Source organism: Pinus tabuliformis, chromosome 3_2 (genome assembly GCF_031772625.1).
Source record: "Pinus tabuliformis cultivar Carrire ecotype Pingquan chromosome 3_2, CPIR1, whole genome shotgun sequence".
Lineage (NCBI taxonomy): Eukaryota > Viridiplantae > Streptophyta > Pinopsida > Pinales > Pinaceae > Pinus > Pinus tabuliformis.
The window spans coordinates 733941673-733956822 of NC_142302.1; the positions used below are offsets into that span (position 1 = coordinate 733941673).

Consider the following 15150-nt stretch of genomic DNA (forward strand, 5'->3'; position numbering starts at 1 on the left):
TGTATATACATAATTTTGTTCAAAATAATGAGTTGATACTGACATACCTTGATGATTCATGCGCTAATACAAGTTGTTGGTCTAGTTGTTGTTGACATATGCTATGGAGCAGATCATACAGTGTTGTTGTTGATGTTTATCATGATCTTATTTAGGTGTTTGGTCTTTGTTGTAAATGGCATGTATATCATTCAATGTAAAGGTCATATCAAGAATCATGATGTAAAAGTGTGTCTCTATCTATTGTAGTCATTTGATGAGATCTCTTCAGGTCATGTAATGGCCTATGTTGGTTTCCCCAATATGCCTGGTATGAATGATGTTATTCTCTTATGTTACCATATGTAAACTTTTGGTATATCACCATTGTGATGGGAGATAGATGTATGTATGAGTCTTTGGTGATAGGAAGGTCATTTATGATGTATAAAGTCATGTTCTTCTTGTAGAACATCTTTTTGCAGACCTTGCTTACAGTCAGAGGGAGCATGAACATCTCATTTCAGTTGAGCAGAGATTTCAACATGGACAGACTGGTGCACCATGGCATATACAAAGGGGGAGCTCATTCAGAGATTTCAACAGGTACTCAGGGGGAGTATGGACAGAAAAGGAAGAGAATATCTTGGTCCGCCCTTTGCCCTTGTTGTCAAAGGGGGAGAGTGATTGGTTGTTGTTTCCATCAAGTCCAAAGGAGGAGATTGTTGGCATTATGAGACAAGTGTTGTCTTTGATGCCAAATCACACAGATGATAAATTATAGTGCAACAAAGTTATTTTCAAGTTCACGCACTTTCATGCAAAGAAAAGTTTCTTTCATGTAAAGAAAAGTTCACACACTTTCATGCAGAGAAAAGTTTCTTTCATGTAGAGAAAAGTTCACGCACTTTCATGCAGAGAAAATTTTATTTCATGTAGAGAAAATTTCACGCACTTTCATGAAGATAAAAGTTTCTTTCATGTAGAGAAAATTTCACGCACTTTCATAGAGATAAAAGTTTCTTTCATGTAGAGAAAAGTTCATGCACTTTCGTGAAGATAAAAGTTTCTTTCATGTAGATAAAATTTCACGCACTCTCATGCAGAGAAAAGTTTCTTTCATGTAGAGAAAAGTTCATGCACTTTCATGCAGAGAAAAGTTTCTTTCATGTAGAGAAAAGTTCACGCACTTTCATGCAGAGAAAAGTTCCCTTCATGCAAGAGAAAAGTTCACTCACTTTCATGATTGGTTCATGGTATTAGTCCGACAGTTTTTTATCCTATGGTTTTGGTCTGTGGTATTGCATCCAAAAGTGTTGATCTCACACACTTTCATGGTTGGTTCATGGTATTAGTCCGACAATTTTTTATCCTATGCTTTTGGTCCATGGTATTGCATCCAAAGGTGTTGATCCCAAGTATTGGGTCCATGGTATTGTGAAAGGCCTATGACTATAAAAGAGGAAGGAGATCATTTGGCAAAGCATCATCGGAATTATTGAATATCTGATAAAGTGCTAGATCTGGAATATTGTGATTGGATTATGGTGCAGATTTGGATCTGAGCTAAAGAGGGATCTCACTGGTTGATGGAGAACAGGATCTAAGGATAGATCGGGATCAAATGGTTTGAAATGAGCTATCTCTATATAGTTGATTATGCTTATTCTAGATCTGTATACTAATGCTTGTAATGATCTGCACTGGGTATAACTTATGTTTGAAATCGCTGCAAGTCATGATTGAATATTTATATATCTATACATGGGTTGGCTTTGGTGAAAGCGCGTATGTACGCAGGTTTGGTTCATTGTAGTAGCATATACCATTTGAGCTATGATGTTTAAAGTTACAGGTGGTTCAGGTTGTTGATGTGTTCTGATAACTATTTAATGGTGTCAATATTCTACATATTCAGTTTGATTGATTTTGTTGATGGATGAGATCTAATAATGGATCAGGATCATAATGACTCATATTTATGTGATCTAATGGACTAGATCTGATTGCTGACACACATATTATCCTTGTATATGTGTTGATCCGGTGATTGGGTGATTCAGAAGATTGATTGATTATGTGCTTCAATGATATTTATGGGTCTAGTATGAAAATTGGATGAAAGGTGGCCTTTCAGATTATGTGTTGTGCTTCAGGTGTATCCAGTCTGAAAATGTATGAAACGTGGTACCTGGAGGAGATAAGATTGTAGGCCGGTGCCTACGTACTAGTATCTTAGCTAATACAAGAGCTAAGGGGGTGGTAGCTCCCTTCCAGTAGCAGTTGAAAACTTTGGAGCATTGTAGCAGGTAGCAGCCCGCGTACTAGTAAATGTATCGGCTAGTACAAGAACTATGGGGGTTGTAGCTCCCTTCCATGAGAGACTAGAGAACGAGAGAGGGTTGTAGCTCTATGCAAGTAGAAGCCTGTGTGCTGGTATACGATTGCACCAGTAAAGAAATATTGTAAAAGGATTTTCTTATTGAGAGGAAGATTGAGATGAGTTGCAGCAGGTGGTTTTCTCCCACATTGGGTTTCCACCTTATATCATGGTGTTCATGTGTGTCGCTTATGTGTGATGATCTGTTCTATTTTACTGCACCTATTTTCTATTAATATGGTTTATAATGTTCTAATGCACTCATTAAATATCAATTAACTGAATCATAAGTTTACTGAATATACGCGGGTATTCTTAACTGAAGCTGCATATATGAATCAAAGTATGGAAATGAAAAAGTTTCATTGACTTGATAATACTGATTCACCCCGCCCTCTCAGTATTATTTCCAACACTATGCTATAGAAATATCTATGATGTGAGTCTGGGCCTACATTATGCGTAGCTAGTCACGACCAACTATTTTGTTTATGAACAATATAAAAATATCAGTTATAGTTAAAAAAAATGTTGTTGGTTTGTATGGATGTCCATTTCTCTAAAAATTATTGATAAATTGTATGCTATAAAATATTTCAGGTGTAGTATGACTTAATTTATAATCATAAAATTTATTTAATAAGCATGATATACTTAACTAATTTAATTGAAATAAAAAACATTAAATAATAATTGGTAGCTATAAATGAAGCATCATGAGTTCTTAAAATGAAAGTATAATGTGGTGCTAAAATGAAAGTAAAATTAGATCTTAAATTGGAAGCCATACTTGGAGCTATTATTGGCTCTAAATAGAAAGCTACAATGGATTCTTTACAAGAAGAACATTTAGAGGCTAATTAAGAAGAAAATCCCGACACTAAGAGGAAGCAAACCCTGAACTTAAAAAAGAAATAAACCCATATATCTACTTATTTCATAGAAGCTTATGTGGCTCAAAGATATTTTAGCGTTCAATGTTGGGACTTTAGAATAGATCATTTGAAACATCATCCATGTAACACACTCTATTGGAGAGTGCTAGGAATGGGAGTAAATTACTGGGGTTGTGATATCTAATTCAACTTTGTTCATGGGGAATTCATAGAGACCAATTCGATCTTGCACTTATTGAATGATTATGTTGAATCAATGAGCGTAGCGGATCTCCTGAGGGAATAGGAATGTTTGACTCCGCGTTGCTTCCGTGTAATCCGATGAGACCATTCAAATCATTTCGCGTGTTAACTACCACGATTTCATTGTAGAGGAGTGCAATAAGAGATGATAAATGTGTTTCCAAGCTAGGCGATGTAAAACTGGAATGTGAATGAATATAAGGTGCAAAACTAATTTCCATAATTTTATGAGAAATCATACGGTGAGGTTAATATTACCACTTTTCTCCTTTATCAAAGACAAACTCCCTCATCATCATTTCCAACTGTGTATGGGATTTTCTATTATTTACAATAAATGGACCTAAAGTCCTCTCTAGCTTAAAAATATACCATTTTTTCTATAGGAACAAAATGTACTTAGTCGACACTAGGACCATGCCTTTCAAATTGAAGAGAAACATCCTCATAGGAAAAAATACTAGCCTTGAAATGAAGGTTGGGCCTCCATATTTTTGAAGCAAGACAAAATTATTTTTCTTCATTAAAGGTATGACCAGGCTTCATTTATTGGCCAATATGATTGACTAAAATTGTAGATTATGTGAAACTTGTGTATAAGTTGGAAACATAGTTATGTAGGGTATTTGTAAGAGATGTTGAAAGGTTATATCCCAAGGTTAGGAATTGTCCAATGATGTCCCATTTTGATTTTTGTTACCAAGAGTGTAAATTGTTTTGCCTAGGAGTGCATATTTGTTCTGACTGTGCTCATTGGCACATATGATCAATTGCTACTTGAACAAAATTGGATTTTAGTGTATAACATTTCCTTAATCAAAATTACTATGGAATGTTGCTTAGAATGATTTTATATTTAGATTTGAATGATATTTATCTCATTGTTAATGAAGTATATGTCCTCGTATGCATTTCTTTGAGACACACAAACCTTGACTTTAACCCTACGAAATTGATCCAATTTAGCATATTTTTTTAGCACAACAGAAATTTCTATGTCCAAAATTAACATTAACTATGAGTATAAAAGTACTCTTGAAGTTGAATCATTCAATTTTGCCTTGAAATGAAGGTTGGGCATGCATTTTTGTGAAGTAGGCTAAAATTTCATTTTATGTGAAACTTTTGTATAAGTGGGAAACAAAGTTATGTAGGGTATTTGTAAGACATGTTGCAAGGTTATATCCTAAGGTTAGGAATTGTCCAATCATGTCCTATTTTTATTTTTTTTATGAAGAGTGTAATTGGTTTGGCCTGGAAGTACATATTTGTTCTGACTATGATAATTGGCACATTTGATCAATTACTACTCGAACAAAATTGTATTTCGGTGTATAACATTTCCTTAATAAAAATGAATACGGCATGTTGCATAAAATGATTTTATATCTAGATTGGAATGATCATTATCTCATGGTTAATTAAGTATATGTCCTAGTATTATTTATTTGAGGCACACAAACTTTGAAATTAACCCTACGAAACCGATCCAATTTGGCATATTTTTTTAGCACAAAAAAAATTTCGATGTGCCAAATTACCATTAGTTATGATTAGAAAAGTACTCTCGAAGTTGAATCATTCAATTTTTCCTTGAAATGAAGGTTGGGAATGGATTTTTGTGAAGTAGGCTAAAATTGCATTGCTTCAATAAAATTGACACCTAGACATCATTTATTGGGAAATATAATTGATTCAAATTGTGGATTATTTATTTAATTATTTTATACACTATTGAGTTATTATATGTTTACTTTTACCCTTAAATAATTCTGCTTCAAATTTCATATGGAATTCCCAGTTTTACATCAAATTTAATTATGTGAGATTTGTGCATATTGTCTTCCTTAGCTTGTCCTTGTGTAGAACACTTGTCCTTATAATTCAAAGCAATAATTCAAAGTCTTCACATTAATTGTCAATCTAGGTAGGTTTTGTTATTGCAAGAATATTGTGCACAATATATGAAAGGGAAAATGATGACTAGCTCTAATGAATCTCAAGCTCAATCATTGTAATCACACTCTCAACAAGTGAACACTCTCGTTGTTACACTCTCAAACCTTGCTCACACTCTTAATAAATAAACACATAATGCATAATAAAACCAATTTGTTACAGAGTCTCCCTTATTCAGAAAAGAATGTCACTCTTGGAAATCATTCTCCTAACATATGTTGAAACACACATTCAAATGAAATTAACACACCATCAAACTATAATGGGAATTAAATAATTGTCACAGTAACAAAGGGACTGGTGCAAGACATATGTTGTCACTCAATACAGAGGTTAGGATTTTTCAATCACTAAAGCATAAAAAAGTGTAACAATAATGCTAACAACAATCACATATTAATTATAATTGAGAGGAAATAAATAAAAAATACAGAATACTTTCCTAGCCAATGAACCCTGCTAGGAAGGATGGTCATATCTTCCTAGCCAGGTCTAATACAATACACAACACACAAGCTACTCAATAGAAGGGTATGGTGCCAAGAATGATTGAGAATTAATTATACATACAAATTTAAAGTTTCAATGCTCTCCCTCTCTATCATTCTCTATTTGTCTCTATATGTCTATCTTCGCCCATAGAGAGCACATCACTTTATAATTTCATATTAAAATGATAAGATCATAACGAAAATCTCTTGATTATCATGTGATCTAATTTGAGAATGCATATAAAAGATTTATAAGGTTAGGGAAACTGTGTAACAATATTTCCAAATTACATTAATAATAGATAGGAAACCCTAATCGTTTCAGTAAAATTTCAAAAAAAAGAGAATAGAGCTCCAACAGGTGCCCAACACAAAAAAGTTTCTCATCCTTGAGCCACATGGTCTTCCTTCTATCCCCATGCATTTGGTAAGCTTTTTCCATATTTAGGTTATCTTCAAGCCTTTGGTACACTATTTGTAGGGGCGGTTAGGGAGCCTAGTCGCTCGAGATCTTTTAAAATAGCCTAGGAGGGTAGTGCCACATCCCCCCCCTCCATAGCGGTATGCTCAGAAAAAGAATCATTGCAAGCATTGTTGCTCTATGACCAACTTCTATGTCTATCATTGACAATTGTCCCATTCTTATCGCTACACCTTCTCATTCCTTTGGAACGTACTGGCTAGATTTCGTTCCTCTATCCTACTCCACGATTTACTAATTTTAATTTGATTTTTGGATGTTTTACATCATTGTAATGACATATTAGTTGTAGATGAAATGAAATTTTATTATGTTATATATTTTCACTTTGATATGATACAATATGATTATGGTTTCACTTCATATGTTGTAATATTGGAAATATAGCAAATATATATCAAATATTAGATGAAATAATTAACTTTTCATTTTGAATGTTTTTTTTGTAGAAAACTAGTCTTCCAGAAGATTTAGTTGATCTTGAGATCATTCCAAATTATGTTTGGTATGGTTCAAACATTTGAGATAGTGATGATGAGGTAGATGCAGAGGACGCCAAGGTAGATGACGAGGATGATTAAATTGATGATGATTATGATGGTGATGATCATGATAGACATGATGATGACGATGATGATGATGAGCAATAAGTAGGTAGTAGCTAGTGAAATTTATCATAGCTAGTGATATTTATCATATAGGCTCCACCATTGATCATCGTTGATAAATTAGTGTGATGTCTCCTTAAATATTTATTATCATATGTATAATTTTCAACTACACTATGATATTGAGTTGTACCATTTTGACGTGTATCATTTTGAATTATATCATCTTTACATATATTATATCGGGTTGCATTATGTGTAGCTAGTGACAAACCAACACCTTTTTTTTATTAATAATATAAAAATATTGGTTATAGTTTCAAAAATATATTTTTATTTCATGCCAATGTTGTGGTGTGGTTTGTAACTATAAGAAACCTAAAAGGGCTATGCTATGGAAATCTCTATGATGTGAATCTGAGCCTACATTATGTGTAACTAGTCACGGCCAACTATTTTGTTTATTAACAATATAAAAATATTGGTTATAGTTAAGAAAAATGTTGTTGGTTTATATGGATGTCCATTTCTCTAAAAAATATTTATAAATTGTATGCTATAAAATATTTCAAGTGAAATATGACTTACTTTATAATAATAAAACATGTTTAATAGGCATGATATACTTAACTAATTTAATTGAAATAAAAAATAAAAAATAATAAATGGTAGCTATAAAGGAAGAATCACGAGTTCTTAAAATGAAAGTATAATGTGGTGCTAAAATGAAGGTAAAGTTAGATGTTAAATTGGGAGCCATACTTTGGAGCTATTATTGGATCTCAATCGGAAGCTAAAATGGTTTCTTAACAAGAAGAACATTTGGAGGCTAATTAAGAAGAAAATCCTAACACTAAAAGGAAGCAAACCCTAAACCTAAAAGAGAAGCAAACCCATGCACTAAACATGAAGCAAACCCTCCAACTAAAAGGAAAGAAATAATAGGTCTAACATGGAACCAATTCTAGAAGCAATAAAGGAAGCAACAACGGATGTTAAACTAGAAGCACACTAGAAGCAATCAAGGAAGCAAAACTTGGCATTACCTAAGAATGAAAAAAAGAGGCAATTAGGTAGTAAACAAAGAAGTAATAATGGAAGCAATACTAGTAGCCAAACATGGCTTAACCTCAAAAGAAAAGACTAAAGAAATTTAGGTAGCAAATAAAGAAGTAATATTGAAAGCAATATCAAAAGCCACATTTGGCATTACCTGAGAAGCAAAATAAATAAGTCATTTAGGTAGAAAATGAAGAAGTAATAACTAAAGAAATACTAGTCGCCAAACTTTTCATTAGCTATGAAGAAAAAACATAACCAAATAAGGTAACAAACAAAGATGTAATAATGAACACAATATTAGAAGCCAAACTTGCCCTTCCTAAAGAAACACACAAAGAAGCCCTTCAGCTATAAAACCAAGAAGAAATATTAAAAGAAATAAAATACACTACAATGGAAGCCATATTAGAAGCTAAAGAAGATGCCATAATGGAATCAAATCTAGAAGGACAACTTGATGCAACAAAGGATGTTATGATCAAAGTATAACTCGATGTTAATTAGGAAACTTTGTATTAATTAGGAAGCCATAAAATAGTTGATTTTCCATGCCATATGAGAAAAAAAACAAGAAGCACAATTGGGAGCAAAACTACAAGTACAAATGGACACAACAATGGTTTCAAGAATAGAAAAAATTGTTTCCCGCACTATTCGAACAATTCACACCCCCCATGTGAAGATTCTAGTTCTATTCACGCTACCTAGATGAAGATTCAAGTTTACGCCAGGTTTCTCGACTCCAATTGAAGCCAATTCACATGCTAAAAAGCACTGAATTATGTCACTATTTCTGGCACTGATGGCGTATTTTTGTAGTGTTTTTAGAGAATATATGATCGGAATTTTAAATATGGAATATCACACATGTATATATAGTTTATTACGAGAAACTATGTAAAGACTTGTCACAACCAAAAATATTTAAAATCATATTAAAAATAGAAAATAAAAAGAGATAAAAATAATCATCAACACTATGTTTCTAATTTGATGACTTCCTTTATTTTTATTTCAAAAAAAAAAAAACATATTTGATATTTTTAATTGTGAGTCATCCATGTATCATTTATTGCTGAAGAAACAATAACTGTTTTTACTTCCCACTCCAAAATAGGTAGGCCTTTTGGCATAACTATATACAAAAATAAATTTCTAAATACCCAAAAGAATCAACATTGAAACCATTTTTTTTCTTTAATCTTGTGCATTTTCACTTTATTTTTATTTATTTTCATCTTTAAATAAAATAGTTGAACTCATCCTTCATAATCATCATTAGCATTCACTTAAACTATATGTGATATATCATACCAAAGTTAAGGAACTATATTTGAAAGGATAATGAAATAAAAAGTCGGTAGTTCAATATCATGTTTCACTTTAAACCTCATAACAATTTGTTCTTATTAGTCCCTGCCTGGGACTAATAGCGTTCGATCAGGCGTTGAATTTTTATTAATTTGAGTTGACCGAAACATTAAATTGATGCTTTTCCCTTTTATCCAAAGTTTTATTTTAGAGCTTGGATGTTTTTTTGCTTTTTATCCAAAGTTTTATATTGGAGGTCTTATTGTTGGGTTACTGAATTTCCAAATCCAATTTTTTTTTAACCAAAGTTTGGATGGCTCGTTTAAAAATGTGGTGACAAGTTATATTTTATCTAAAGTCTGGAAACATGAAACTTAGACGCATGCAAAGTTTATTATACAGCTGCCACCTCTCACCTCTCAGGCAGCTGGCTACCACCGTCTGCCACCTCTCAGGCCTCCACTGAAAATGGCGATGGAGCTTCAAGCTGCCCTACACTACTCCTGGCGCTGCATTTTAATGTTCTCCACGGCGTTCCTACTACTTTCCAGCAACTGTATCATGGCTGCCGATCCTCTCAAATTCCTTGTGGTGGGCGACTGGGGCAGAAAAGGTTTATACAATCAGTCCCAAGTTGCTGCACAGGCACGCTGCCTCCCACTCGCTGTTCATTACTTCAATTGTTTGTCTGCAGTTGCTTGGAGTTTTCTGATTAAAATGTATACTCGTTGTTCATTACTTCAATTGTTTGTCTGCAGTTGCTTGGAGTTTTCTGATTAAAATGTATAATGTCTTAATATCTGACTCTGTAACAGATGGGGAAGATCGCCCAACCGTTGAATATCGATTTTGTCATTTCAACTGGAGATAATTTTTATGAAGATGGGTTGAATGGAACAGATGATCAAAGCTTTGAGCAGTCATTCTCTGCCATTTATACCGCCAGTAGCCTTCAGAAGCCATGGCATTTGGGTACTTATCGTCGTTATCATACTTTTTTTCCATTATATAGAACTACAGAAAGAGAGAAACTTGGTACAGCTCTCAGCACCAGACCCTGCAAATTCCTAATTAAACTGCGTGTTATTAAGCAGTTTCTTACCAGTATTGGGTTTTCCCTCTGCATTGCGAGCATGGGCATGATATTGTTCTTGGATTAACTCGTTGGCATGGTTTTTTTATATTTGAAGTTAATGTGAATATTAAAGGCATAGGTTTAATAAAGAATTCTGAAATTTGGGTTTTATTGGCAGTACTTGGGAACCACAACTACAGGGGAGATACACTGTCACAGTTGGATCCTTCTCTGAAACACCGGGATACTGTGCAACCAATCATTCACGCTCATTAATGCCGTTAAATCATTAACCCTCATTAAATGCTGTCCACAATAGTGTTTTTACTGAGCAATAGTGGTGTATATATAGCAATGGCAATTACTATTAACATTACACAATAATAACCACCAGATTTCCGGATATTGTGGTTACTGAGAAATTGAGCTTGCTATATCTGAGGACACGAGGACGACGAGATCATTTTTGCTACCCTCTAAATAATTAGAATCCACCATTCAGTGTCTTATCTTATGTCGTGGAAACCAGAGTTGTATATCGATTCCCTTTCCATGCTTCACCTACTTAGAGCTGTGTCAGATCATTTCATTTAGATGATGTATGATTCTTCGGGCAAGCAAATTCGCCCGTTTAGAGGCGCAAACTTCTCAATCCATGGGGATTTCGTCTCCTGTGATGCAGGTTTGCTCTGTAATGGATTATTTTCGCTTTTCATTGTCGTTTCTTAATTATTTTCTGCCATGAAAGAGAAGATTATAACAGATTAGGATTTAGCGCTACAAGCCTGTAAAATTTACAATTATTGGCCTGTAATTTCAGACTGTGTGGTTCGTTAATGCTGAAGATCGGTATTTAGTTTTACTTATGCTTTTCAAGAAATTGGCTATTTGAGAGTGATTTGCAGTCTGTGCCCGCTTGTTTTTTGGTACCAACTCGATCATCTAGAGCTCTGGATCAGATTAAAAGCAGAAAAACTCATACTATGTTGGAGAGACAGATGTCCACTATTAGAATATAGGGATAATATTGAAAACATAATGTCATGGTATTAGTTTGTTTAAGTTTAGTCACAATCCAAAACCATGGATCCGTGCCTGTGAAATAGGTCCAGCTGTCCTTAATGGTTCGTCCAGTAAAGACAGATTCAGGGTAATACATAGGATAGAAGTTTTTGGGCACTTACCTCTCAAGCTATTTAATGTTATAGGCAATTTCACCATTAGAAAGAAGATAATCCTAGAGTAAATCCCAAAATTCTAAGTTACAATGTTGTTGGTATCATTGGATGTCACTTGTCTTCTAAGATGATTCATGCTGTCAAAACTCTGCATTTGTTTGAAAGCATCATGCTGTCGAAACTCTGCATTTGTTTGAATGTCACTTGTCTTCTAAGATGCTTCATGCTCTAGAAACTCTGAATTTGTTTGAAAGCATCATGCTATCGAAACTCTGCATTTGTTTGAAGTTGGGACAAAGTATCCCAGTTGTCTATATACTTCAGATTGAAAGCATCATGCTGTCGAAACTCTGCATTTGTTTGAAGTTGGGACAAAGTATCCCAGTTGTCTATATGCTTCAGATCTCTCGTAAGTCCTTTATTTGACATGTGTCCGCCTTTTACTCTTGAATTTTGTCATTAGGTTGGTGTAGGGTGATGACTATCAATCCTCTTGGTATCCTTTACAATGGTCTTTGGAGCTAATCAAGAATGTCAGAAAATAGACTTATCAGTAGGCTTTACAGTGTCTTACTATTAGGGCTCGTTAAGCTCAAATGGTGATTAAGGCCCCAATACCCTGCTCCTGGATTCCTCCCGGAGAGTACGGTGGCGAGTAATAGCAGAGGGAGTGAAGGAAAATGGACAGGGGCACCATCCATGCTTCAGCTCCGATAAATAAATTGCTCCGATTGGGCAGTTGGCTCTCAAGCTATGTACTGTTATAGACAGTTTTACCATTAGCAAGAAGATAATCCTAGAGTAAATCCCGAAGCTCTAAGTCACAAAGTTAGCGGTATCATTGGATATCACTTGTTTTCTAAGATGCTTCATGCTGTCGAAACTCTGCATTTGTCAGAAGTTGAGACAAAGAATACCAGTTGTTTATATACTTCAGATCTCTCGTAATTCCCTTCTCTGACATGTGTGGGCCGTTTACTCTCGACTCTTATCATCAGGTTGCTGTATGGAGATGACTATCAATCCTGTCACTATCATTTACAATGTTCTTTGGAGTTATTCAAGAATGCCAGAAAATGGGACTTATCAGCAGGCTTTACAGTGTCTTATTAGTAGGGCTCAATAGGCTCAAATGGTGATTAAGGCCCCAATCCCCTGTTGCTGGGTTCCTCCAGGAGAATACAGTGGCCAGTAGTAGTAGAGGAAGTGAAAGAAAATCCGGGTCTCTAGAGAGGAATTTCTCCTTAAGATAATAGGAGAGGAGCGTCATCCCTGCTTCAGCTCGGGTAAATTGCTCTGATTGGGCACTTGGCTCTCAAGCTATGTATCGCTAGAGGCAATTTTAGCATTAAAACGAAGATAATCCTAGTGTAAATCCCGAAGTTCTAAGTCGCAAAGTTAGTGGTGTCGCTGGATGTTTCTTGTCTTGTAAGATGCTTGATGCTTGCGAAACTCTGCATTTGTTTGAAACTGGCACAAAGAATACCAGGTGTCTATATAATTCAGATCTCTAGTAAATCCCTCGTTTGACTGTGCGAGCGTCTTTACTCTGGACTCCCGTCATTGGGTTGGTATTTGGAGATGACTGTCATTTCTCTTGCGATCCTTACAATGATCTTTACAGCTATTCAAGAATCTCAGAAAATAGGACTTATCAGTAGGCTATACAATATCTTATAAGTAGGGTTCACTAGGCTAAGTGGTAATGAAGGCCCTGATCCCCTGTTGGTAGGTTCCTCCCACAACGTATAGGAGAGTATAGTGGGCAGTAATAGCAGAGGAGGTGAAAGAAAATCCGAGTATCTAGAGAGGAATTTCAGCTTAAGATAATACGATAGGGGCATCATCCCTGTTTCAGCGCCTGTAAATTGCTCTGATTGGGCACTTGGCTCTCAAACTAGGAATTGTTATAGGCATTTTCACCATTAGAAAGAAGACAATCCTGGTGTAAATCTCAAAATTATAAGTTGCAAAGTTAGTGGTATCATTGGATGTCGCTTATCTTCTAAGATGCTTCATGCTTGTGAAACTCTGCGAAATTGGGACAAAGAATACTAGTTGTCTGTATACTTCAGATCTCTCGTAATTTCCCCGTTGGACTATCTGAGCCTCTTTACTCTTAACTCTTGTCATTAGGTTGGTATTTCGAGATGACTGTCATTTCTCTTGCAACTCTTTAAAATGGTCTTTGGAGCTTTTCAAGAATCTAAGAAAATTGGACTTATCAGTAGGCTATACAATATCTTATAAGTCGGGCTCACTAGGCTCAAATGGTGATTAAGGCTCCATTCCCCTGTTGCTCGGATCCTCCCCTGCCACAGAGTACGGTGGATAGTATTAGCAGAGGAAACGAAAGAAAATCTGGGTCTCTAACCATTATCTCTGCTTCAGTTATGGTAAATTTCTCTGATTGGATTGTAACTTTGATACAAGTATGCTGGAAACAAGGTTTAAAGTAAATTTCTGTAAATGCTAGACCACGATCTAAATTGCATGGTCGTTTGGCCCTGCGAAGCTGAAGGGCTATCTGGAAGTAACTTATGCCAATTTTCTGTTTCCATTGTTCAGTTTGGAATCTTTGGATTACAAGGATTGAAATTTGCTATCACTCTGTTCCTTCATAAAATGAGAAAGTGGATTGCTTAGTTTTTCCTTTGACAGGTCATCCTGGTTTTAGAGTAAGCTAACATGTTAATCTGTTCACTCTGTTCCTTCATAAAATGAAAAAGTGGGTCGCTTAGTTTTTTCTTTGACAGGTCATCCTGGTTTTAGAGCAAGCTAACTTTTTAATCTCTCTTTTACAGGAATACTGCTGCCCGTTTATTGAGCTTCACACAGTGGCTTAGCAAGGGATTTCACCTGCCATACAAAAAGCTTGCATTTAGTATGGAGTTACTGCAAATGAATGAAACCATAGAGAGGCATTGGTTCTGAGTACTACCAATAGTATTCATCAAAAACCTCAGGAGAAAGAACGAAGAACTTAGAAAACAGTATGGCATTCTGGGACCATAATTAATTAATAGCATTTTTTTAATAATTACCATGTGTGCATGTATTGTGCCACATGCGCGCCCTTTTGCATGTAGGACGTTTTCTTCACTTTCCTTATAGCATGAGACTCGTCCGCATTCCATATGTCCCCTCTAGTCATCACTCGTAAATATCAAACAAGGATGGTAAATTAAAATGCTACAATATTTTTTATATTATTCAAAGATGTGAAATAAATATATATATTTATTTCCACCTCTTAGATTCTTTTTAAGAAAATGAAAATTTGTTAAAAAAAAATAACTTGAATTTTTTTCTTGACAGGAAAAGCGCACAACCCCAAATTTTTTCCGAATTAGAAGCATTATATTTAAAAAAAAAATTGTGTGACTTTATTTATGAGTAAAAAAACTTATTCGGCAAAAGTTAAACGAACATATTTCTTAAAAGAAATTACATAGATTGTGTTTGACAACAAAACACAAAAAACGAA

At 34.8% G+C, this 15150-nt stretch overlaps 1 protein-coding gene across 4 annotated transcripts; it reads left to right on the top strand.

Annotated features, from left to right (window-relative positions):
* The first annotated feature begins 9831 nt into the window (after nt 1-9831).
* LOC149182708 (purple acid phosphatase 8-like) lies at nt 9832-14601 on the top strand. 4 transcript variants are annotated; one of them, XM_089416934.1, is made up of 3 exons: nt 9832-10055; nt 10226-10382; nt 10664-10919. In XM_089416934.1, the coding sequence occupies exons 1-3, from the start codon at nt 9879-9881 to the stop codon at nt 10759-10761; spliced, it is 432 nt and encodes a 143-aa protein (XP_089273060.1). In that variant the 5' UTR covers nt 9832-9878; the 3' UTR covers nt 10762-10919. The 4 variants fall into 4 exon arrangements, 2 of the variants coding, with proteins under 2 accessions (XP_089273060.1, XP_089273061.1); XM_089416935.1 differs by lacking the exon at nt 10664-10919 and adding an exon at nt 14468-14595 and having other exon boundaries at nt 9835-10055; XR_016257155.1 differs by lacking the exons at nt 9832-10055; nt 10226-10382; nt 10664-10919 and adding exons at nt 11935-14118; nt 14232-14341; nt 14468-14601.
* Nucleotides 14602-15150: the final 549 nt, after the last annotated feature.

Excerpts from the sequence above, each read along its gene's own strand:
- LOC149182708 (XM_089416934.1), top strand. The coding sequence starts at position 9,879 with ATGGCGATGGAGCTTCAAGCTGCCCTACACTACTCCTGGCGCTGCATT. Across the intron at positions 10,056-10,225 it reads AGTCCCAAGTTGCTGCACAG|ATGGGGAAGATCGCCCAACC; the intron begins GCACGCTGCCTC and ends ACTCTGTAACAG. Across the intron at positions 10,383-10,663 it reads TCAGAAGCCATGGCATTTGG|TACTTGGGAACCACAACTAC; the intron begins GTACTTATCGTC and ends TTTTATTGGCAG.